The sequence below is a fragment of the Anser brachyrhynchus genome, assembly GCF_964034855.1.
Source record: "Anser brachyrhynchus genome assembly, chromosome: 9".
Lineage (NCBI taxonomy): Eukaryota > Metazoa > Chordata > Aves > Anseriformes > Anatidae > Anser > Anser brachyrhynchus.
The window spans coordinates 6,730,579-6,756,361 of NC_137703.1; the positions used below are offsets into that span (position 1 = coordinate 6,730,579).

The following is a 25,783-nucleotide window of genomic DNA, read 5'->3' on the forward strand; positions in this document are numbered from 1 at the left end:
GACTGGAAGATTTTGCTCTAACTAATAGCTCTGGAGATCTCAAAATTTTTCAGTATGAACTGTGTTTTACTGGGAAGACTGGTCTTGGATCTTTCACTTTTAAGTCCTGATCGTGATGCAGATAACTTAGCTCATATCTCCTAAAAGCAAAATACTCTTATGACAGCTAATACATGCCTGGCAGAGGAAAAGTAATCCTTACGTTTTTCCTTAAACTGCTTATTAATATTAATTTCAATATTTTTTATTAAATAGTTTAGATCAGACTGTATTCTTTAAAGGGGAGGGTGTATATTCAGATTTTCAGGCTTCTTGGTATACGCAAGGAAGCACATCTCGTCAAGTTTTCATACGTCATCAACACACGTCCTCTGTGATGTGTTTCTTTTCAGGGTTCTCACAAAAACTTTTTCTCTGTGATACGCCACCCCTTAAACAGCGTATTGCTAAGTAGCACAACTTTAGTAGTATTTAAACATCTGTAATATTCCAAATCTGCAGCAAAACAAACAACTTACATGTAGCAGCATCATTTCATGCAGACAGATACTTGGATTTGATTTCAGGCAGTTTAAACGCCTGCCTTTTCCCTGTAACACTGTATTTGAAACTTGAATTTGAGTTATTGCTGATCAGTAATTCTATTTTTCGTGGATTCCTTTAACCAAACACTGATTTCATTTTTTTGTTGTTAAGTCACAATCTAATATCTGCTTGGACTCTGACAAGCTTCTTTCTGGTGGAACTATTCCCTACACATTTTAACATCTATATGTAATTTTGTTGTACACGTTCTCGAAGGAATTTTTTTCAGTAAGGTAAGAACAAAATAGTGGCTGATTATGTAAATCCAGATGTCTTGAGCTGTATTGTAGATGTTTGGGTTACTTTATTTTGTTTAGGCCTTATGTAGAAATCTTTACTTGTAATTTACTAAATTGCTGTTTTCTTTTTGTCATTTAAGATGGAAGCTACAGACAACATCGACTGAACCTCACAACACTGTTAGTGCAACCAATTTCTGCAGTACTTGCCAAAAAACTCATTTCTGTACCTGAGAACACTGTCCAAAAAGATAGGTGTGTCCCCCTTCAACTGCCAAGTACAGGTAATGATTTTTAAGTAATCTTTTCTCCTAAATATGAAATTGTCTTCAGGTATTCCAAATTTGTTTTCTCTAACAGTGTATAGCTAAAAGTTTTAGCTGATTATGAGTATGTTTTGCTTAGCTGCTTTCTAGAAGAGATTATAAAAAATAAAAATTCTGCTCCCAAAATCTGACAGATGGAAGTTGTGTTAAGGGGGGGGGGGGGTGCGGAAATAGCGGGGAATTATTAAAGAGAGACATTAAAAAAAAAAAAAAAGGTATTTGCTCTTTTATCTTTGAAAGCCTTACTCTAGTTAGGTCTAACTTTCAGAAATTATCTCATTTGCCAGCTTTCAGCAAATAAGTCAATATCTGGAGTACAAAAGTCTCTTTCTTAGTGTAAGGCATTAAGTTCTAATTCTTGCTATTGACTAAAGAAATCCCACTGTCTTTAGGTATCTTCACTAGAGAGTTGTTACTAGTGCTGCACTACTTTGTTAGGCCTAGTTGGACTACTTAAACATTAAGGCACCAGGAGCAGTATTGAAGTTATTCTGTCTTTTTTCTGTCTCTGAGGTAATGCGATAATTCTAAACAGTGATGTGTCTTTTTGCGTTCCTTTATTTGTATCTGCCGTAGAATAAACAATGTGTTGTTGTCTGGACCTTCAGGCATCTTTTTGTTCAAATTTCATCAGGAAAACAGTCATCATGATAAGAATGAAATACCTTGAATAGAGCTAGATGTAAAGAAAGAATGCATTCAGCTTATCTCTTAAGAGATAATGCTATTAGCAAAGTCGTACAGATTATAGCTTGAATAAACTTATTGCTTTTGTGAGGAAAAAAAAGTGAGAATAGAGTCTTCCGGCAAAGATGATGCACAGTGTTTCAGTGAAGGGAGAAACGCTTTCCAGATAACATTCCAGAAGAGATGCATATATAATTAGTAATTCTGTCTTGGTTTTTGTTTGTAATAGTCTATCTTTCACCATTAAAAAAATGCAGAAAAAAAAGTGCCTTTTATTATAGTGCCTGTTTATTTTAATTGATGTAAAGCAATGGTCTTGGAAGAGAAGAGGCAAATTAAAGTAGCCACTTATCCTGCACTAAGTACAGTGATGATAATGGTAAAAAGCAAATTTTCAGGGTAACCATTGTACTATCATATGTGTTCTGTATCACTTGTTTATTGCTTTTGGAAAGTCACTGTGGAATAGAAATACAATAAAACAAGACATAAAATAGGTTGGTTAATTTTATGACTTGTGTTGACATTTTTAGTTATACATAGCAAATGGAAAGGCAGCAAGACCTCGTGCTTCATGGCTTAAGCTGTTGTGGTTAGGACAAGTATTGCTCTCCATGTATGGCTGATTAGATATTTTAAAGATAAGCTGATTTTCCCCACAACCAGTAAACAAAGACTATAAGCAGGAAAAGGGCTTTTTTGGAGGAACAAGGGCTTAACCATTCCAAGTAGGATGTATGAAGGTTGCTAATAGTGTAGGAATTTTCAACAGCTGAAATGTGTAATGGAAGGCACGAATTTGGGCTGGCAAACTCATTTTAGAAAGAGAAAAAGCTCTATTGAGTCTGTTTCTCAAAACAGCTTGTTTGGAGGCTGCTGTATAGAATCACCTAAAGGGCAGCTTTTTCTACTTCTTATGCAGGCTGACAGTCTAGAAAGAACTAATGCATGTCCTTCTTATTCTGGGTGATCACAACAACTTGTTTCTGATTTCATGTAACACTTCTTAACCACAATAAACCCTGTGGAATTTTTTATTTTTATTTTTTTAAATCTTAATTTATTGAGTAAAGTGGCTTTATAGTAGCAAGCCTTGCTTAATTCTGTAATGCATTTATGATATATTGTGCTTTGAAATAATGCTATATGCTGGAACATATAGTTTGCTGAAGTGCTCAGTAGCAGCCTTAATAGAAGAGATAAAAGACTGCTTTCATGATAAGAAATCTTGTGTAACTATTTAATAATAATAACTAAAGAGAATATGCCAAACAGAGGCATATGAGAACAGTGAAGGCTCAATTTGCAGTCTTCCTGTTGATTGGAAGAAGCTTAAGAGAAAGATTTCACTTCTGATGTAGAATTCATCATCTCTCTGTCAAAAGAGATGAATGCGCAATTCAAATGATTGGTTGGCTTAAAATTTGTTAGAATAAAATGATCATCATTCTCTCATCAGTATGTTTCAAAAAGCTGAGCAGCAGATTCATCAGTAATGATTAAACATTTATATATAGTTTTCTCACATTGCCTCTTTTTTCCCTTAGCCTTGCAGTTTTCAAGAGACATAACGTGACAGAGGGAGTGGGAGGATATGGAGAGAGAGACATCTGAGATATACGGGATACATAGAACCTAAAAAGTGTATAGTGGGAACTGAAGTTAGTTATTAGTTTTGCGGTAGTTGAAGTTGGTAATTAGATTTGCTTTTTCTTTATTATGGTTCATCATCATTAATCCCCGCTTATCTAAAATTATGTGCTCCCATGGACTTTTTCAAAAAATGGGCAATTAGAAAGAGTTGAAGTATAGTATTTTAAGTATTAAGTGCTTTTCTTCATTTAAAGACCTATACTTGAACTTAATTGATAATCAATTTAAAATATGAAGTAGAAAAGATTTGGTACTCAAAATGACTTGTGATGAAATACTATGGACTATCTAAAATACATTTTTCACAATCAAATAAGATTTCAAAAGCATGGTAACTATACAGTCTAATATGGCAGTAGTTTGGAATTTACTCAGGTTCTCTAGAAATTGTCTAATGAAAACTAAGCACTTTTCCAAATGATTGTAAAATCTACTGTTATATACACATTTTAATGTATTTGCATCACATGGTCTTTTTAACAGGATATTCCAAATGTTATGTACAAGTCCACATTATTCTGCACACTATCACCAAGAAAATAAAAGAAATCTGTAATCTATTTGATTATCCATTATAGGTAAATCAGTTATGGTGTTTCTGAATTGAGTGTTCTTAGTGTTACATTATGCTCTGTGATATTTAATATTACTTTAAAACCTCAGGTCTTGGGGCGAGTAACTTTATGAAAACGGTAGCTTTTGTTATTAAGCAAATTATTAGCCTTCAGGGAGGCCTGAAAAGCTTGGTAGTGTGTGCCCAGAAAGTTGGCACTTGAGTTATTGGAGCTCGACATAAGGGTTTTTAATGACTTGAAAAAGAAACATGTTGAATGAAATTTTATCCTGACTACCCCAGGTGAATTTGTGCGCCCAAAAATAACGTGGTTCTGGAAGTTTGGTGATGTTTCAATGTGTTACTTTAATTGTGATTTCAAAATGACATATTTTTATTCAGGTGTGGTTTGTGATGATTTCAGCAGGTTTTATATATGCGTTAAAAACTGACTTGGAGTTATTCCATATAGTTTGTTTCCTCGGTATTCTGAAACAACTTCTGTTTATATGATCTAAGAATTATGCTTTTGGAATACCTGAATTCAGTTAGTATTTAATGCTTCTGCACTTGAGTTAAATGTGCATATGGGCAAATTTTTATGTGTTTGTAGCAAAGATCTGGTCAAATGAGTTCAGTTTTCAAACCTGAGTGACTAATGATGCTTTTTAAAATCCAGCACTCACAAGAATGATCAGACAAGAGGTTGATATAAGTGCTTAGTAAGAGCAAGATTCAGAAATTTAACCAATTTGTTTGAAAATTAGTCTCAAACTCACTTGCTTCTATGCAGGTATAAGCATGGGATAAAGTTTTTTAAAAAAAAAAGGAAAGAAAGAAAGCATAACTTATTTCTTAGACTAGTTAGTTTAAGCTCTTCTGTAGTTCTAAAACTGTCAGTCAAATGAGAGAGAAGTAACCATGCTTTTTTTTAAATAGGTAATTTTGAGAGAATATAGTCATTTGCCAAGAGATAACATACAGATTTCAAGTTAAAGAAATAGATCAAAAATACTGACAAAATATAAATACTTTTCTGTTCTTCTACTTCAGTCATAACTTTTGGTTTACATAAACTCAAAGTATATCTTGACCAGTCTTAAGCTAAAGTCTCCTCATAGTTTTTCAGAGAATACAGAAAAAAAGAGAAAAATGTCAATACCTTTAAAATACAGCATTAGGGAAGTGATGTTTGTTGTCAGCGCTGTCAAAAGGGGATTAAATTTCACTTCTGCTGTATTCTCCAAAGAGTGCTTTCAGCCTTTTCATCCGGTGGTACTGAGCCTTTAAGCCCAAGTCACTTTAAGCTGACTAGTGTATTACATGACTATTAACTTGACTATCTGATTCCACAATATGTGTATTGCCAGGACGTAATTTTCTATTTCTTCTTTGTAAGTTGAACACTGCATAGCTGGTGTTTATTAAGCAAAGACAGTTATGCCACTTGTCTTCAAAAGGATTTACCTTATTTTTCAAATGGGGCCTAAAGAAATACAATGGCTCAAATGCCATGAGCTGTTTTCAGAATTTTTTTAAACGACCGAAAAAAATTAAATAGGTAACAGTACAGTGCTGGAAGCACTTTGGATTAATATTTTTTAATTAAATATTTTAATAAAATTCTATAATAATATCTGTAGATTTATAGAACAACCAATTCATCATCACATGCTGTAAATAGACTTTCCCTTCTGATGTAAGTTACTGTAAAAGTTAATTAGAACTTGAACCCAAACGTATCCATGACAGATCAAAATATTAAGTTGCTATGATTAATTACTGCAAAGTGATGTGGTGTGGTTTATTTTTAATGAACTGTGGGTGGCTTTCATATTCTTTGCTGTTACATTCTAGCAAAGACAGTTGTCACATGGAGGCTGTTTCTACTTTTAACAAAGAAAGTTTTGTCTGAGTAAAAAATAAAATAAATATTCTTGATACGCTTTTATTTTTTGAACATTTCCTAGCTCTTTTTTTGCTTTTCTCAAATACCAGCGCATAGTGAATGAAAACATACTGAATTTTATGTTAAAAGAATTTTTAAATAAATTTACCAGCTGAAGTACCAGCAAATGAACCCTGAAGAAAATTTTCATAGAGATGTATAGTTTTTATTTTACATGTTGCAGTAAACTTCCTGCTTGAGCATTCTGCATATCTCAGGAAACAAATCCCAGAAACAAACTGGTAGCAGCGCGTCTGGGGGAGGCCAACAGCCTGGGCGACAGAGCATAGTGGTCCGTGGAATATTTTAATTTTGCTCTGTGGCAGTCGGGATACGGACACTGAAGGAACTCCAACCTAAATGTGCCTTGAAACCCACGTCTGCTGTAGGGCTGGGGACATGCTCTGGATATAGGGCCCCCCCGAAGGGCCGGGAGGACACAGTGCCTGTTTTCAGACCATCACTAGTAAGTTAGAGCACTTTAAGATGGTTTTGCTTTTCTCAGATAGAAGTTATGACCTTTCAGATGAGATGAATGTTAATACAGTCTATTATAATGCAAACGAAGCATTTGAAAGGTATCTGCAGTTCCCTGTAGTTAGATGCTTTGTTGCCTTGCCACAAACTCCAGGAGTTAGAGTAGCTAGCATGTCCCACCTGGGGGACAGAGGAAACAGCAGGAACTCGCAAGAAAGAACTGTACGGTTTTTAAAACTATTTTAACTCAGACATTTACATTTCTCTGGCTTAATCCTGTGCCACAGTCTCAACTGGCATAGCTATTTTGGCAAGTCTCATATATATTGGCAGCTTCTGGAATCTTTTGCCCTTGTATTTACACCATTTCCTCAACCGATACCAGCTAAGCTGTCTGTTGGCATAAATTCACAAGTACATCACCAAAGGATATGCTGGTATAGTGATTAGTAATGCTAAGGTGTAACTTTTCCTTTCCAATTTAGCACACAGTTTTTTGTTTTTCTTGTTATTTTTTTGTTTGCTTGCTCATTTGTTTGTTTCCAGAATAATGTAATGTAAATTAGGTATAATTCTGTGAATGTTATAGAAAGACTGACTTGGGTGGGGGCTTAGGTTAGAGAAACCTATGAAGATTAAGACAACTTTCCTTATCATAGGATTATGTAAATCCTAGTTATTTTATTGTTATTGAATTTTTGCTTGTTTGTTACTGCTGTGTTCTGGCAGCATTTATTGGGTGAATTGAATGTTCTTTTTCCTCAAGGAGCAGAAACGTCTTTTGAGACTCCAGGTTTAATCCCTACTGCTAAAACGTATCTAAGAAAATATTGTATTATGTCATGTTCTAATCTTTTATCCCTCTTCATTACCTTTTTTCTCTTTGTTTTCCCTTTGTTGTTGTTGTTGGAGAGATTTGTATCTGTGGTCTGTGGATTTCTTGCTTGGATAAACAACAGTTTAACATTTTCTTAGTTTTCTTTTTTCTTTTCATTTTATCTTTTAACAGAGAAAAAAATAATCAGTCTGAATATTCAGTCAGTCACAACATACAGGACAATTTCTAACGTTATTGGATATTTAAAAGGAACTGTGTTTCCTGGTAAGTAGCCCTTTATCATTTGTACTGATTATTTGTTTCACAATGGCTGGGAGTCATAGCTGGGGTCAGGGTTCTACTTTGTCACGCTACAGTGTGTGGCACTGCTACAGAGGAAGGCCTTTGTAGTCTGTGAGTTGATTTCTGACAAAACAGAAAATCTGGGTTAAACGCAGAATGATCTCAGGACGTATTGTAGTTACAATGAAAGTATTTTTATGCAACAACCAAAGTTTACTTGTAGACCATATTTGTATTGTATAACAATAACTATGTTGGTGTTTTTAATTTTAAAATATGCTGTATTGCACAATTTGATTTAATATATGAGCTGTCTATACAACTTTAGAAAACATTTTGATTGTTTTATAATGTTAACAGAACTTTGAATTAAATAAAATAAAACCCTGTGATTCAAATCCACAACATCCCTGGATAACTCACCTGTCTCACTGAAACCAAGGTGCAGGGCAGCCTGATCTCTGGCTTAGTTAAGAATCTAATATCAAAAGTGATTACGGTGTAGTAAAGTCTGTGACTAAGTTCTTAATCACAATTTCTGCAGCCTTATTTTGTGTTAGAGTCGTGCCTTAAGCTAGTTGTATACAGTTCTATGAATAATTAGTTCTGCATGCCTTAAGAATTAAACAGTAAGATCCTAAATGTAATTGTGATTTAAAACACAACCTCCCTCTCTCCTTTGGTGCTGTATGTAGGTAACATAATCAGAACATCATAGGAATCAAGATCATCTTGAGTTCATTCTGTCTGTGAATGAACTTGCCTAAAAGTTGAAGGGTTTCTGCAACACTAATGAACACTATTGCTGATTCTTGACATACTGAAAAGTGTTGTTGGCCCAGTACAATTTGTACTGGACAAAACACATCATTGTCAAAATGGTCGTCACATTTGCCTTGATTAGTGCTCTCTTATTAGCTTCATAAGAAAGGACACAAATTTAGCTACAGTCTGGTCATTTCACCTTTTAAGTGATACAATGAAGGAGGCAGAGTAGCTTTAAAGTTTATCCCTTTTAGTAAAATAATGACTAAGTTTTGTGCGGGCTCAGTGCTACACTTTTCACCAGATTATTATTTTTTTAAGCAAGACAGAAAGTAGTCAGCACAGTGGATTTAATTTCAATAAAGGATTTAATTTTGTAGAATAATTTGAAGTTACCAGTCTACTGTCGCTAATGTTTTGCAAATAGCTGTCACAGAATTTGAAAGGTAGTAACTGTCATGTTTAGACAGGTCTTCTACTGCATTGTGAAAGAGAATGGAGACAAATAAGAAAAAGAATGCACTGGTATCTGTTTAATAAATTATTTATCTTCTCTACACGTTATTATTGCATTCTTAGTAAGAAGCTACTTTTTAAAGGTAAATCAGTATATGCTTAACTCTACATATATATATCCAAAGGAAGTCAATAGGAATACCTAGATGTCAACAGTTTACCCCATAAATATTTTGCTGAATAAGGGTCATAGGAATTGGCTGCGAATGTAGATAAAAGTGAGGTGTGTAATACACCATGGACAACACTTCATTCAGGATGAATTAAACCTTCGTTTGTTTCTTTACTCTTCCTTGTTGCTATAGCTACACCCTGTCAACTGTTAGAATATTTGATGTTTTCATGGCATTGATTCTCTGTCATTTCAATGGGGTTTTAGTAGTTTCACGTACCTGGAATATTCACCTTTATGTTCCCAGGATTGCAGAGAGCAAGCCAAATTTATCTTCAGTGTAGCTTAATGAAAGACTGGAGAGCACCTCCAAGAATGCTTTGTTTTTCAATTTTGATTTTTTTTAAAGGCATCCTAACGTGCACACATGCTCACCCACCTATATAATGGTGATATTATTTGACCAAGACATTAAAAGATTTAAGTGCAGAAGAATATGGTTGTTGGCAGCATTTAAAAATCTGAAAAACATAACATTGATTTTGTAGGACATGATTGAAAATGGGATGTATAACAAGAAGATAGTATAAAGTCACTTTTTTTCAATGATAAATGCCCATTGTCCAGCCCATCACTACCCTGAACACTGTCCCATCTTGTCACTTTCAAAAGTAATGGATATTTTTTCTCCACATCTAGTCCTTTCTTTCTCCTTTTTTTTTTTTTTTTTTTTTTACCACATGGTATCTGTCTCTACCTGTTACTGTAAATGATTATGAGAAAGGACAGCTGCTGCCTCTGTAACCATGGCCATCCTTTCTCCTATGCTTTTCCCATAGTCACTTGCTTCAGGGTATTGTGTCTATTCAAGACAGAGATGTGCAAAGATGAAGAATTTCAAAGGCGGCACCAGCTGTTATGTTTTACCCCTGTTCATTCAGCTGGTGTCTCCTACAGTAAGTTGCTGTTTGTAGGTTTTTCCATTAAAATGTCCTATACTATTTTTCATAAGGTCTCTTTCCACTTCCCTTCATACTCACTGTTCACAGGCTGAAGAGATTTAATAAGGGGCAAGCATTGTTCTGGTCTGATCACCCTGTGTTAGGGGCACTTGTTCTTATAATTTAGAATCCCTTAAGGACTTTCTATTCATTTCTGTTCCCAAATGCTTAACATTAAGGAAGTTTAAGATCCCGTGAATTCTCACTGTCACTGCAATCTATGATTGAACTTCTCATGATGCAACATACGAGTCTAATTATATGTTAGATTGCATTTTGTTACATTTGTACAGTTAGATTTATATTTTGCAAATTTACGCTAAAGAAACAAATTTTCATTTACCTACCTATACACTCCTCTCCCCCTCAAGAAGTTGATTGAAAATGTTCTATTACAGGTACATAGCAGCTCCCCTATTAGTAAAGCATTTTCAATACCTTATAAAACAATATCACCATGTATTTTGTTGAACAAAGCTGGTAAGAGTTCAATATCATCAAGAATAGTTTTATAATCAAAATGTATTAGTGTTCAGTTAAAGAAATCTTTTCAGGCAGCAGTCACTGCAAAAAGTCCCCATGGAGTAGATATTTAATTTTATAATCTGTATAAAGTGTGGGCATTTTACCACCTCCCTGTATTGCTGCAGTCCAGTGTACTGACATCAGTGAGGAATGAATCCTTTCGGATAGAGCACTAACAGGAAACCAAAACTCTTTACATTCCTTGGAACCCATGTGACATCCGAAGGTTGTTGCTGATCTGGCATCACTTAATAACTGTTCTCCTGTTCTCTATCAATGTCCTGAAATATGGGAAGCGTGCCTTTGAAAGTCTAGATCTGGAGAAAGTGACTTTACTGTATATCAGGACACACCCAATAGGCAATCCTTCAAAGAGGTTCCCATTGTGAATTCATCTCATACACATCTAATAGCTGAATAAGTCATCCAGCAGAACTCTGTGTAGACTTCTTCAAACACGTCAGTCACGCTAGGAGTTCATGTTTCATACCACGTCATCCTTTCAGAATAAAAGACAGTTCTTTATACTTGAGAGTTAGTATTTGGATTATGTATAAAGCTTTGAGAGATGAAGATTTCATTTAATTTCTCTGAATGAGATTTATTCTGTTCTGTTTTTCTCTGAATAACTGTATACATGTTCTTTATTTCAGGTTGAGAACTAATGCCTTTCATTTTATAAAATACTTTCTTCCAGTATCATCAAAGTTGCTAGGTCTGACTTACCTTTCTGTATCATTCATTATCTTTATTCCTCTGTCGTGTCTCTTCTCTAAACCTGCAGTCCAGGTCTTTTCAATGTCTCCTTACCTGGAAGTCTAAGTCCTGATATCTAACCATTCTGGTTACCAGCTTCTCAACTGCTGTTTCTGCAATGTCTTTTTTGAGATAGGGTGGTGAGCACTGAACGCAGTCTTCCAGGTGAGGGAGTGTAAATACTCTATCTATTTTCTCCATGTTTCTCATTGTACTACCACATCTTTTGTTTTCTTTTTTGGACACTAATATGTATTTAAGGTAGTGCTTCCTGGTTATTTATTTGATTTCTTTTTTCTAGAACACTCTAATACAAGCATGGAACTTTTATTAGATTATCTATATGAAGTCCTGGCTGGGGAGAATAGTAAGCAAACAATGAAGGAGAGGGCACAGGGGTGAAATTAGGAAAGTACAGATATTTATTAGTTTATTTTTAAGTAGTAGTCACAGTTTTATATATTTATATTGTACAGTTGTCTTGCACGTGATCATATAAACTTTTGTTGACAGCATTGTGTTGTATTAATGACATTACAGACTACTAATAAAATTCATCCTTTGTTTTTGTAATTCTTTTAATGTTAGTATCCAGGAGAAGTTAGATTTTCTCTTTTTGGTGGTTTTTTTTTTTTTTTTTTCAGACAGATATGTCCTAATTGGTAGTCATCACAGCAGTTTGAACACTTCCAGTGGGCAAGAATGGGCCAGTAGCACTGCTATCATTACAGCATTTATACAGGCTTTGATGTTGAAGGTCAAGAGAGGCTGGAGACCTGACCGGACCATTGTTTTCTGCTCCTGGGGAGGAACGTCATTTGGGAACGTTGGTTCATATGAATGGGCAGAGGTAAAACAATTTTAGAAGGAAGCATTGCAATAATTATTATATTTCTTGAAAACATAGAAGCAACACGAAATTACCATATAGAAGTTATAGTTCATTAACTGGTCTGTGACAGCTGTCTGTGTACATCCACATACTCCATAGCATATGCAATGAAAACATCTGTAGAGAGGCAGTTCCTGTGGAACAGAGCATGTGTGATAATGGGGTGGAAAGGTGTTCCCAGAGCACTGGAAGTTGCTCAGTGGTTATACACAGCACTTTGTGAGCTGATTCCCCTCACTGCTTCGGCAGAGGACTGTAAAGGAGGACATTGCCAGAGTTTGGGGAAAAAAAAACTCTAAAATGACCTAGGTGTCCGTGGTCTGGCTGGGATGGAGTTAACTTCCCCACAGCATCCCACATGGTGCTGTGCTTTGCACTGGTAGCTGGAAGGGTGTTGGTGGCACCCCAGTGCCGTGGCAGTGCTGACACAGCATCCAGGCCGGCTCTCCAGCCCCACCAAGCCACGAGGTGGGCAAGAGGTGGGGAGGGGACGTCGTCGAGGCAGCTGAGCTAAACCAAGTAAGGGGACGGGCCATGCTATGCGGCATCATGCTCAGCAATGAAAGCTGGGGAAGGGGAAGGAGAAGGGGGGCTCCCACTATAAAGGTATCAGCCTTCCTGAGCAACCGCGGCCTGTAGTGAGGCCCTGCTTCCCCAGAAGTGGCTGGATGTCGCTTGCTGATGGGAAGTAGAGAATAACATTGTTCTCGTTTTGCTTGTGCATGGCCTTTGCTTTTTATTTCATTAAACTGCTCCTATCTCAAACCCACAATATTTGTTGTTCTTTCCCTCCATCTCATTCCTGGCCACGCTGTGCTGAGGAGGGCTTTGAGCGTGCAGCCATGTGGCTCTCAGCTGCCTGTCAGCGTTAAACCACAGCGCTAGGCCCAGGAGTTCCTCAGAGGGTGGCTGCTTGGAGGTTCAACAGTTACTTACTAATTTCTGATTGATAGACTTAGTGCTGGGAGAGCTTAGTCATGAGCACACTGAGTAAAAGGAGGAGAACCACATCATGGTTTACATTAATTACATAAACATTTCAGTGTCCCATGGCTACTGCTGGTTCACTTTTCATGTATTTGTGCTTAAAAGCTACAGTCCGATATAGACAATTCCTTATGCTCCTTTCCATTCGGCAGAATAGAAGTCAGCTCAGTGAAAGAAAATGCCTCATCTGAGTCTTGTTGATCATATATAATTGCAGTGGACTTCAGTTGATAAATTAAAGGAATAGCTAACAGACAGGTTCATGGCTGCTGAATTAAAACAGTAGATAAAATGAAGAGTTAATTTCTTTTTAACATGCATGAGAAGCAACTAGCTCTCATTTGAAGCTTCCTATATCATCATACTTCCAACATGATTATTCTTCAGAAACAAGAAGGGGTGAAAAAATCAAATTGAAAAGATCCAGGCTGGAAGCAAAAATCTGTTTAGTTCCACTTCAAGTCGGCTTTACATCAGATGTAATTGCGTTACACCCCTTCTGTTCAATATGAAGAGCCACTTCATGCAAAAAGTACCTCATTACTGAGAAGGCAAGGGGGATTTTTTTAAAAAGAGATAATAATTGAAACAGTTTGTACATACTATTTTCATAGTCTAAGACATAATAAAGTGACAACACTTGGAAAGTTATGCAATTTAAATCTGAATTTGGTTTCTAAAAATTATAGTGCATTTAACTCTTGATAATGATCTCTTTTGAAGTTTGTCTTCTGTCAGGCATAAATGTAAAAGGCCTTCACGTTGTTTCACAGTATGTAATGTTTTCATTTTTGGTCTTACAAGTGTAGTCATTTTTAATTCCTCCTAGGCCTGTTTGCATTTTGTTGAGACGATGTGTGAAATGGAATTATAACTTCTGCTATAGAGAGAAATGACTCTAAGATATCCTTTGAAGTTCTTAACAGCATATTGTAAAAAGCAGTAGTTAAGTAATACTTAGGGATTCACAAAGGACAAAAACACAGAGTGCAGTCTTTCCCTAGAAGTAAAGGAAATAACAAAACAAGTCTTCATTATAACCGTGTGTATTAATAACCATCGATCTGCTTCTGTTCTAGGATCTCAAGAGAGTTCTTCAAAGAAATGTTGTGGCTTATGTTAGCCTCCATAATCCAGTCAGAGGCAACTCAACTTTACATCCTATTGCATCTCCTTCTCTTCAGCAACTGACAGCAGAGGTTAGAAATATTTTATTTCATGTATGGTTTATGAGGTTACACAGATAATCCCCTATATATTGGTTGATTTTAAATAATTACAAATGTAGGTTTTTCTGTTTAAGTATTTTAACTTTGCAAATACACATGAACTGTTTTTACTAAATAAGCAGGTTAAACTTTGTCTTAGAAAAAATTACAAGGTGTATTAAGAGGTCGGAAAGGATAATTTACTTCAGCTGTTCGTTATACCAGGTCTCACCACACTTGCATGCCCTTCAGCTTTTACACCTTTTTGAAGCTTTGAAGTAGCATATTCTATAATGATTACAAGAAATCAGATTTTTCTTTTCTTAATCTGAACTGTCCAGACTGTTTCTCAACATGCATTTAAACCTGTATATTTACCAGATGTAAAGTGACATTCGGGGGAGAGTATTACCCTTACTATAATAAATACTGTCTAAAGTATGTATGTCAGGTTCACAGCTCACACCTTTGCAATGTGTCTACAGTCAGGATATTCCATAGTTCTGCTCATGTGAGTGCATGTAGGCTTAAAACTAATGATGTTATTGCTGTTTCTGAGTTTTCAATGTATTTATTAATACTTAAGATGAAGTGGAAATAGCGTAAGGTACATACTACATGATGAAAACAGTTTAAAATAGAGTGCATGAAATGGATTTAAATTTGACTTTCATAAAGTATGTGTTTTAGAGTTTTTTTCCATAAATTTACCAAGCTAATATTCATTAGGCTATTCTGATGTTTCTTTGACTTGCCTCTGAAACATCTGGTACTAAACACTGCTTAAAGTATCATCTTGAATTAAATGGAGCTTAAGACTGATCTTGCTTGACATTTTCTGTCCAACTAAGTTAGTAAAACGATATTGGTCAAATTGCTTCTTACCAATATTTTAAGCACTTCTGTACAGTGATTAGATGATAATTTCCTCATGGAAAGGATCTGGTTTATTCTGTGTAAGTATTGTGAAAAGTGCAATGCAAAATCATTTCTTTTCAGGGAAGAAAAAAAAGATTTTTATTTGTGGAAAAGTATTTATAACGTTATATATGTGTGTCTCCAGGTGTACTGGATATGTCAGTTACAATCTTAGTACACATTTTAGCTACTGTGTTTGCAAAAAATACTCTTCTCACAGGTGGCTAGCCTTTTGCTAGCCTATAATTTCCGCAATCCTGACTCCAAGAAAACAGGTATTTGCCATTTTACAGGAATAAATATATTACATTAGCTCCTTGACCTACTTGTTTTATTCTAATTTTGTTTCTTTGAATTCAGAATACAATCCATGATGATGATTTGAAAATTATAAACTGTCTGGAGCTGTGCAGGAGAGAATTTCTTTATAATTTATCTGTCTATCACTTTATTAAGATTTGATTCTTTTTTTCTAATAAAGACGATAGTGAGTGCATTAAAGCCATGCCCTCTATTCTGAAAAGAAAGGAAAGGAAATCTCTTTTCCGTTTCCACTTTAATTCTGTGGTGCATTTGGATGTGATGTTTGAATATTTTATAAATATTGTAATGGCATTTGTGTACTATCCAGAAGTGCGGACACAGCATCTCTTCGGAGTCCTACTTTGTACCAGTGAATTGGTTAGTGTTTAGTCAAACATGACCAGAGCTTCATTTTTTATTTCTGGTAAACACACTCCATCTTATCTCTGATTCTTTAATGGGTAAGGCTGTGTTGTTAGGATATATCTGTTCTGCATGTTTACCCTGAAGCTCCATTTAATAAGGACAAAATGCATGCAAGGTAATCTGTATACTTTTGTTGTTTGTAGGCTAATATTATTTGTAATTAATGCAACTGTCATACTGTTTGTGACATTGAAAAGATTTATGTGAATTATTGCTTCCAAATGCTGGCTAGAATTCTGAATTCATGTCAAATATTATGATAGTGATGGAACAGCCCAGCAAAGATCATCATTTGTTCCCGTGGGTACTCACAGTTGGATCAAATAAAGAATACTGATATTACTTCCAGCACTTGCCAAGACGACAATGTAATTATAGATTTATTTCAAAATTCTGATTGTCAAAAGATGTGCAAATGTCATAAGATTTGTCTTTTTGGAGGACATATCATCATGAAGGAAGTCCATCCATTTACATGAGATTCTTGTTAAAGATGCAAGTTGTAAAGAAATGCTTAAAAAGTCCAGAAAGAAACAAATATCATTCTAATTTGTATTTAGTAATTCATCACAACAGTAATTCTCTGTACATAAGCGTATTAGAACAGAAATGCAGATGAAACACGAATGTAGAATTAACAATATCAATCTGTTTTAAAATGAAAAGGGAAAATAGACCATCTTGTTTGGTTAGATAGAAATCTTCTGTAATTTTTGGATTTGTGGAAGATACCTCAGTGTACCTTTGGATTCTGTGGTAAAACTCATGCTTCCACTTTCAGGCCAGCTTGCATAGTTTCTCCTATTCCTTAACAGTATTACTAGTATTGCAACACAGTTTTGATAATCAAGATTTTTAATGAAAGTGTGGGCACTCCATCTTAGTATAATAAAGGGAGAATGCAGTCCTAGGGATAATTACTACTTGCTACAAAAGCCTACAAATATAAGTACTAGAATTCAAGGGAAAACAATGAAAAACAGTAGCTTGTCCTGTGAAAGAAAGCTGGAGTGAAAATTGCATTAAATGCAGAGTACTCAGTGAATGCGACAAGGACCATATCTTCAGAAAACTGTGTGGAAATAGCAAACTGACAGGCAAATGCATACAAGAGTGTTTATTCTCTGTGTTATCTGCATATGGCTTTTCTAAAACCCAATTTTGGACACTTCACAAGCTTTCTAATCACTGCAGGTTTGAAAACACTTTCTCTTTTTATGTCTGCAAATTTGTAGGAAAAGTAAGGAAGACATTTTAGCTGAAATGTCGTTTGTGTGAATATTACAGACTTACCAATAAAAAGAGAAGTAAGGAACCCGATAAGTCAGGTACTACGTGAGATCCAGTGGTCAGTTAGAGAGTAGAGTAAGTGATTGCATAATTAACAGAAACGGTGACTTCTTAAATATACTTTATGTAAAGGGATTACATCTTTATTTTAGTGGTGGGTTTTAAAAGGGAGCTACATAATCAGTCTTCAAATAATAATTTTATGTGCCTTTCACTGGGATTCTGGTTGAAACACCAAATTACATGAAGAAGCTAATTTAAATATTTGGATTAATTAAGCAAAGAGGAATTCAAACAATTCTGAGACCTTGACATATTTAATCCAAATCTTTTTTATATGACTATGCTAATTAGCGTCCACATTAACAAGAGGGAAATTCTGCCAAGTTATATTTTTGCCTACTATTATTTTCTGTGGAAAATGATTGTCAATTCACTTGCTCAGTGAATCACCATTTGTTGGCAGTATGTCATTGGTAAATTACGTTTGTTTTTTGCTGGCATTCATTCTCTGTAAATAAGGCCATTAATGACTTTTTTCTATAATTAACATTTCACAAGTAAAAATTTATTATGAAACATATTTATTTCTATTTACTTTTAACTGATTATATGACCATGGCTGATCAGACTCCAGATCTGCTGTTATTTGTGCACCCAGCAAAATTTACTGCTCCTTGAGCCATTTAATGCTACAGAATTAAGTAATTTCTATATCAGAAATTTAAAAATGTCTGTCGGACACACACAGCAAATCTAGTTGTTGCGTATGTGTCATTTCACCCACCATGACTTTTTGAACTCATAACAAGCTAGCTTTGATCAGTGCTTGGTCATTCGGTTATACATTAGGTGGAATTGTATTCCAAATAAACTTCAGTAACAAAGTTGAATGGTTTAGAAATCACCTTATGATTATGGTGATAATTATGTTTAGGTTACACACCGTGGGATTTTTTAGCACCTAGGGGCCTTTATATCTTAACTTTGAAAATTTGTCACTTAAAGCATCTGTTTAAGATGTCTTCAAGTGTCGGTGCACTTACATTTCTTATATGTAAAAACAAAACACCGTTCCTTTTAAGGCTATTAATTGAATTTCTGTGTCTATTCTGTTGGCATAACTATATAATAAGTATCTAAAACTTGGGAGAAGAATTTTAAAAACTAAAAGGTGTAGTGTCAGTCACCCAAAGGGGAAAAAAAAATATTAAAAGGTTAAGAGATTAGGTATCTTTGTAGGCGTCCTTGAGGAATGCTTCAGAAGAGTTTGTGATGGCCAAACCTTGCATGCAAAATAAAATAACGGTGGCAATTAGTGATTCAAAATTGTGGAAGAAGTGTAAAAAAACATTCCATATCCATCTACAGGTGCCATAGCTTTAATTATCATAAGCTTCAATTTGAATGATTGTAGGGAATCCTCTTTTATTGCTTTTTCATGCTCTATTCATCTGTTTGCTTAACTGCCAAAACTTTCTGGTGGTTGTGTCCTGTCCACTGTGGAAAAAAAATACTAAATAGGGCTAGAATGGAGTTTTCAGGACACTTCATGATTGGAATTACCACAAAATTTCAGAACTAATTTCAAGCCAGTCAAACTATATGCAAAAAGTCTCTCTATCCAAATCATTCACAAGGTTTTAATCTGTAACACACATTTAATCACATTTTCATTTAACAAGACAAAGAAACATAATTCCCATAATATTGCTTCTCCTGTCTTTAAATGCATACATAATTTTACTTCACTGAATACAACAGGGAAAAAATGTACAGTATATTTTTCTTTAAAATGAGAATACTCACGTTTTTCATTGGAAAGATTTTTCTTTTAAAAAGCTGAACATCAGGTTCTAAGTTATTGCTATTGATTTTTCTATAGGCTTTTGAGCTGTCCTAGATAATTGTTGTTTTTCATGTTTAAATGGGAAAAAATATTTATTAAAAATAATAAAAAAAACTCTTGGTTTGTGTGAATAGAGATATAGCTAGTCTTCCTGCTGTTTCATTGTGATGGTAAAGGAAAGAATGCTCTACATTATGTCTAACCAGAATTATTAGGATTACCTACTAACTTTGATTAATCCAGTTAGACTCTGGAATTCAAAAATATGTCCAAACATTTGTTGAAAAGTTAATGTTAATTTATCCATGTTTTCTACTACTAATAGTTATTTAACAAATATCTGTTCTGAAATTCAGTAATACTTGAATAGCTTTTAAAGCTTCTCTCATGAAAAGGATGTCAAATATATTTTTTAAAATCCTTTAAGTGTAACATGTTCTTAATTCATACTTTTCTAACAAATTAAGGAGTTTGAAACTCAGTTGAAAAGTAGACATTTAAGCTACTAAGCTGCATACTAAAAGTTAATAAACAATACTGGAATTTTTGTTCTTTCAAAGGGGCACTAAGGTGAGTGGAAAATCTTTTTTAAGAAGTACAAGTCATTTTAACTCTGAAATTGTAAAGCTGTAGTTTACCAAGTAATAATTTAAGAACAAAACCGAAGGTAATGTTATATAGAAGAGACTGGACATGGAAGCTAGTGTATATGAACTCCATGGTAATATCACATTTTTAAGTATCTGTCTTTCATACCAAAAAATCTAATTTGATCTTAGATTCATTATTTTAGAAAAGGTTGCCTTGTATGATACGTTTTGTTGTTTGCATTGTGTCCTGCATTTGGTCTGCTTTGTGTAATGAGTAGATTTTTATATAAAACAAACAGCAGTAGTTATTTACAGTTGTCACTCACAACATTTAATTAAATCCAAACACCACAAAAGTATCATAAATCATATTTATATAATACCTTCAAGTATGGTTATGAAACACTTGCTTGCGTAGCTGAAATGGCTATGAACATTCAGAAGTGATGGTGCTTTGGAACCAATTACATTGTTGTAGGTACTTCAGGGCTCCAGGGAATTTTTGGGGAAAAAAAAATCACGTAGAGTCTTTTTCTCCCTGTAAATTAATGGATTATTGCTGTAAATTAAACACAGAGATGACCAGGTTTTTTGGTTTGGTTTGGTTTGTTGGTTTTTTTTTTGGTTTGTTGGTTTTTATTCTTTCTCTAAAAGACTTGAGGATTTTATTTTACTGATTCCAAACATAACAAGTGATTAGGTAAGATGTATATCCAAATGAATACGTAAAGCACCTTTGATGTTGTAAAACAAAACTGATAAGGATTTCAAGCAATCACCTGATCAAAAGCCTTGTATATCTACAGAAATAAATCTTAGTGATGTGTGTCAACTTCCAGGCTACAGTATCCTACAACTTTCTCAGATGATCTGTGCCTGTTGTCTAAGAAATTAATATTTGGAACATTCTTTTTCTGTATGTTGAAGTCATCACAGTTGGAAATTAATCTTTCTTTTCCCTTTTTTTCTACTAGCAATCTTTACTCTTTTTGCAATAACCTTCTTACATACTGAACACAGTAATCATACCCTCCCTCAGCCTCTAACATTTTAAACAAATGCCATTTACATCTACCACAGAAAACTGTAGGTATATGGTATATAGCTTCAATTAAAGATGGATAGATCCATGGAAGAAAAAAAGCATCAAGGGGGATTAAATGCGAAGATACCACCTTGTGTTTTAAGAATTTAAGAGCTAAAGTTACACAGATGATGGGAGGATGATCAGGGTAAATGTTACCACTTGCTTCCTCTATTCTGCTCTTCCTTACCAATTCAGAATTGGTATCTGTAGGGAGCAGGATGTTGGCCCAGAAGGATCTGGGAGGCGTCATATTTAACCACTAGAACTTTCCTTCATAATGCATTTAAGTATGTTTTTTCGTGGCAGAGTATTTTGTTAATTTTTTTTCAATTTAATTATTAATCCCAAACAATTAAATCCCATGTGATTTTTGGAAGAGGTAGTTCTCATTTCCTATTTTCTATATGTCATTTAGGGCACACAGATTTTCAAAGAGGAGCCAAACACAAGTTTTATGAAATTTTCTGTTTCTTTCCTGCCTTCCATTGTGAAGGGATGCACTGTTGTTAGCTGAGTATCTAAAGGTGTTCAGATTCTCCTGATGGATGGTGCTTGGACGAGTATTTGAAGTAGAAGATTCCAATGCAGACATGGGGTCAGATGAAACAGATTTTGGAGGTAACTTCCATACAGTTCAGTATGCCTAATAACACCATTTTATTAGGTTATTGAAAACCTCTGCAGATAAATCTATATATAGTAGAAAATAACAATGATCGCTTGGTTTGGTTAAGTAACAATATCTGAATTTTCAGTTTAAGTGTAGTTTTCATTATTCTGCTACATTTTAGAGTAATATATATGAATGAAATAGGTATCTAATGTGTGTAATTAATGTTTGGATTGTATTTTTCAATTCAATTTGTTGATTAGTGAGTATCATAGGCCTTCTCAGCATGTGGTTTGTATCTCAGTAAATTTCTCATTAAATAAGTAGAACAAGCCTAAAGATATTTCCTCTTTTCCTTCTGTAACCAATTTCCCTTCTTAAGAGTCTCTTAAAAAAATATATAATTCTCTTAGGCCTGATGTTCATCTTGAGTGGAGGACTGAGCAACTTCACCTTTGCTTAGCTGACACACTTCCATGAACTATCATGAATGTATCAAATCAATACATTAGCTAGATGAGCTCCTCAATGCAGTAGGTTTTTTTGTTGGTGGTGATGGCAGTGTTTTGTTTTGTTTTGTTTTGTTTGTTTTTTTTATTTGAGCTGGGCTCAAATTTAATGGGCATTTCGAACACAACAGTCAATGGGTCATTTTTTGTGGCTCATCCAGTTTTTTAGATAATCTAAAGGTATTTTGTCCTTATCTAATAACTATTATTGTCAGTCAACACCAGTTGACTGCAGTGAATACTAGACAGATCTGTAATGATTAAGGATTTCTTTCATTCCCAACTTTTTACTTGCCACTTCATATTACTCTCAAGGTCAGAGAAGAAGAGAGCCATTAGTATCTCAGTCAGGCTCAAGATGAGATAATAGTGCTTCTTATAAATTACTATCCAATCCACTTACTATTTTATTATTATTATTGCTGCTGTTATGATTAGTTGTGATGAGTAGAAGATGAATAAGATAGCCTCAGGAAAACTCCCAACTGATCAAATTCTTTCAGATATTAAAAAAAAAAAAAAAAGGAAAGTGGGTACATAAATCCCTAAAGTTTTTGATTTAAGCAAGAAAATTATACACTTTATACATTGAATATCTGCTTCAAAGAATTGATACATCTTCCTCAAAGTCAGCGTGAATTTTAGTATTTCATCAACTTTTTTTTTTTCCGAATGTTGCCACTTGAGCAGTTGCTAGTTGCCACTGGTCTTCAACTTAGTGTCTTACAGCGAGTGAAAATGGCAGAAAAATGTATGTAGAGAGGAAGTGAGAATCATAAGCCAGAAGAAGAAAAAAAAAGATATTTCACTTTTATTTGTTTTAGTCTTGTATTGATCTTAGAAACAGTATCTTGATTTAATGCCTCTTCACAGCACAGTAGGGTATTTGGAAAATATCTCTGTAACTGAAGCAGCTGACTAGCAAGTGAATCTGGAACCAAAGCATTTTAATAAACTCAACTTGAACCGAGGTCTTGCTTCTATACTGGCAGAATCCTGAGCATCTCTACTCATCCGCTTATTCTGGAGTTCCCAAAGAAGGCCTGCTGATGCATGAGTGTGATGCTCTAGTATTTAATCCCACTTTTAAAAGAAAGTCGTATATAAATAATAATGTCTATGATAATTTCTTCTTTCTAGCATCCTGTACTTCCATATCAGAGAAGCACACCTACTATGCAGCCCTACTCCATGCAGATATTGCCTTAGGCCCTGGTGCTTATAGTAAGTAGCGCTGTAGCTTAAGGCAAAATATTCTTATAACTTGACTTAAAGCCTAGCTATGACCTTTTAAAAAGAGATCTGTGACAGTATTTGAAAGGAATAAAGCTCATACATGACCTTTAATTGGGACAATGTGTTTATGCTCTGCAAAGGACTCACACTGCCTTGAGCTTCAGCGTAAATATTTTGGTCCATATTCTGATTTTCTGCACACTAAGAGAAATTTTATGAGGACTAGTGCAGCTACGCTGATGTAAAAGTGGGATAATATGTGAGAGAGGCATTAGGTTTTTGTGTTAGTACAGAATTCTGGATTTCCAAATGGAGTTGCATATTTTCTCCCAAATACTCTCTGACATAGACCCTTCTTTTTCAAATACATATATATATGTATGTATATATATGTACATATTTATATATTACTTCAGTAAGTATAGTATTTGGTGAATAGCTGCTTAGGTAACTGAATTAAATCCCATTGTTGTTGAGTGAAATACCCTCCAATGATTCTAATTTTGCTGAAGGAGTATGAAGGAAAATGCAGAAATATACAAGGAGTCTCTACATCTTTAATTTAGTCAGACAGCGGAAACTCAGGCCCTAAGATTCTTCTAGAAATTCTGAAAACCTGCTGTGGTAGAGTAAATCATCACGTCACATGTTCTCATGTTGTTCTGGAAGAATTCCACTGTGTGGCTCTTTCAGCAGCCATGCTTTCTTGCAGCAACAGACCCATTAATTCCTTGCTGAAAAAATTCTGCCTAGGATATTCCCCTTTTAAATTGCAGAGCCAGCTATATCAATTATATTAGCATGATGATTTCCTTTGGCCCTTAAAAAGTTTGCCTGTATCAACATTTCTAACTGTATGAACTCAGATCTGTATGAGTTTTCCCTTGATGTGTGTTGTTCCTTCCCCCTGTGTTTCCCGCAGAGCCCAAGCCCAACAAGGATCTTTTAGAATTTGATGAAATCCTCATCAGAGTTTTCATCAGTATTATCATTCAAGGTCTGGGACTAGAGCTTGTTAATTAGTCAGAGCTCCCTCTGGATCACTGCTTTTGCATCGTGCATTAATATTTTAAGGCTGTCTTGGGTCTCCTCCATCAGAGTATTTAATTTTAAAACGAATTGATAGCTTGCATACTTTTAGTATCAGTGATGTAATAGTTTCAAATGAGTACAAGATCTGGGTCTAATTATATGGCACTTCAAATGTGAAGGGGATTTTCAAAGAAACAGGTAAAGAATGGTGTTAAACTTCATTGACTTTGGTTGGAGATACTTTCTGATTGGTCTTCATAAAGAAGACAGTTGCCAGAGCAGCCCTGTGTTTGAGAAATCCATGAAAACCACGAAACCTGGGGCTTCTACACTGAAGGCATATGAAAAGCTCTGAACTTCAGAGTTCTGAGCTTGTGTGACCCTGTGGATAGAACAGAGTATACTCGGAGTCAATCAAGAGGTTATTTTCAACTCCCAGCTCTGCTCCTAACCTGCTTTTTGCTGCTGCACAATTCATTTCACATCTCTGAACCACAGTAAAAGCAGACTGCTTCTCAGAGGTACTGACACATCAATAGTCAGTGGAAGACTCAGGGACTTTTTTTGCCTTTGCAATCCGGGTGTTTGATAACATTACTGGGTTCAGATAGATTCTGGATGTTAAGGTCTGACCAGTTTTGGCCTATATAGCCAACTAGGACAGACTGGCTTTTGATTATGTACTATCTTTAGACAGAGTATTGAATTTAAATATCCACAGAGTTTTTGGGAAAGTATTTTTCAATAACAGATAAGTTTATTCATAAACATTTTGCAATTGGGGCAAATAGTCAAATATGTTGGCTATTCAGTCTGCTTTAAGTACTGGTCATTTACTGTAGAGAACTTATATACACCGCTTATTTTTTATGTAGTCTTCAGACCGACAAGTGCATAGCATTTGTTCTGTGGGTATTAATATGGTGTGTAATTTTAAGTAGGACATACATACTTAATTTCTGAGCTAGTACTTCATGCATTTTTTGCAAGTAGAAATCTCCTTCAAACCAGTAGAGTCAGTTATTTCTTTGTGTGTGAGAGATTTAGCTCCAAAATGTGCTTTTAAATGTACTTTGTGGATAGGACCTCCTTACGAGTTATGTTGTAGTGAACTATGATTAATACCAGATGGAAATCTGTTCGTGCATTGAACTAGGAAATACTGGAAATTAACAGCTGATTTTCTTTGTTTATTTTTAAGCTGTAGTTCAGCTGTAGGCATGCAAGAGGAAGAAGGTCCTAGAAACTATTGATCTAAACAATACTAACACTAATAATACTAAATAATAGTGCAAACTGTGTTAAGAATTTGGTGCTTTGGTTACTTGTCTCTTAAAATGGTAGTCTCAGGTTAATATAATTCTAAAAAAAATTAAAAAATCAACCTCAAGCTGAGTTTTGGGTTAGATTGTACTAAATTTTGTAGCAGCATTTTTCATATTAACTAATAGGAAATAATAAAAATTAGAGGAAACAATATAGGTTTTAAAAAAAAAAAAGTCATTGATTTTTTAAGTTTGCACAACATCTATAATTGGAAGTTATTAAAGAGCTTATGGCATCCTTTAGGGGAACTGAAAAAG

General features: G+C 34.8%; 1 protein-coding gene across 20 annotated transcripts in view; it reads left to right on the forward strand.

Moving 5' to 3' along the window:
- NAALADL2 (N-acetylated alpha-linked acidic dipeptidase like 2) overlaps window positions 1-25,783 on the forward strand; it is a 438,404-nt gene that overhangs the window by 319,129 nt on the left and 93,492 nt on the right. For 18 of the 20 annotated variants that reach the window (XR_013954885.1, XR_013954886.1, XM_080604240.1 and 15 more), the window contains 4 exons: window positions 965-1,108; window positions 7,478-7,570; window positions 11,908-12,113; window positions 14,222-14,341. Coding sequence is in view for 16 of the 20 variants with exons in the window: in XM_080604240.1 (XP_080460366.1) it covers window positions 965-1,108; window positions 7,478-7,570; window positions 11,908-12,113; window positions 14,222-14,341 (563 nt within the window). In the remaining 4 variants the exon portion in view is untranslated. Of the gene's footprint in view, window positions 1-964; window positions 1,109-7,477; window positions 7,571-11,907; window positions 12,114-14,221; window positions 14,342-21,306; window positions 21,432-25,783 lie in introns of all 20 variants that reach the window. The other 2 variants (XR_013954883.1, XR_013954884.1) reach the window with 1 other exon arrangement.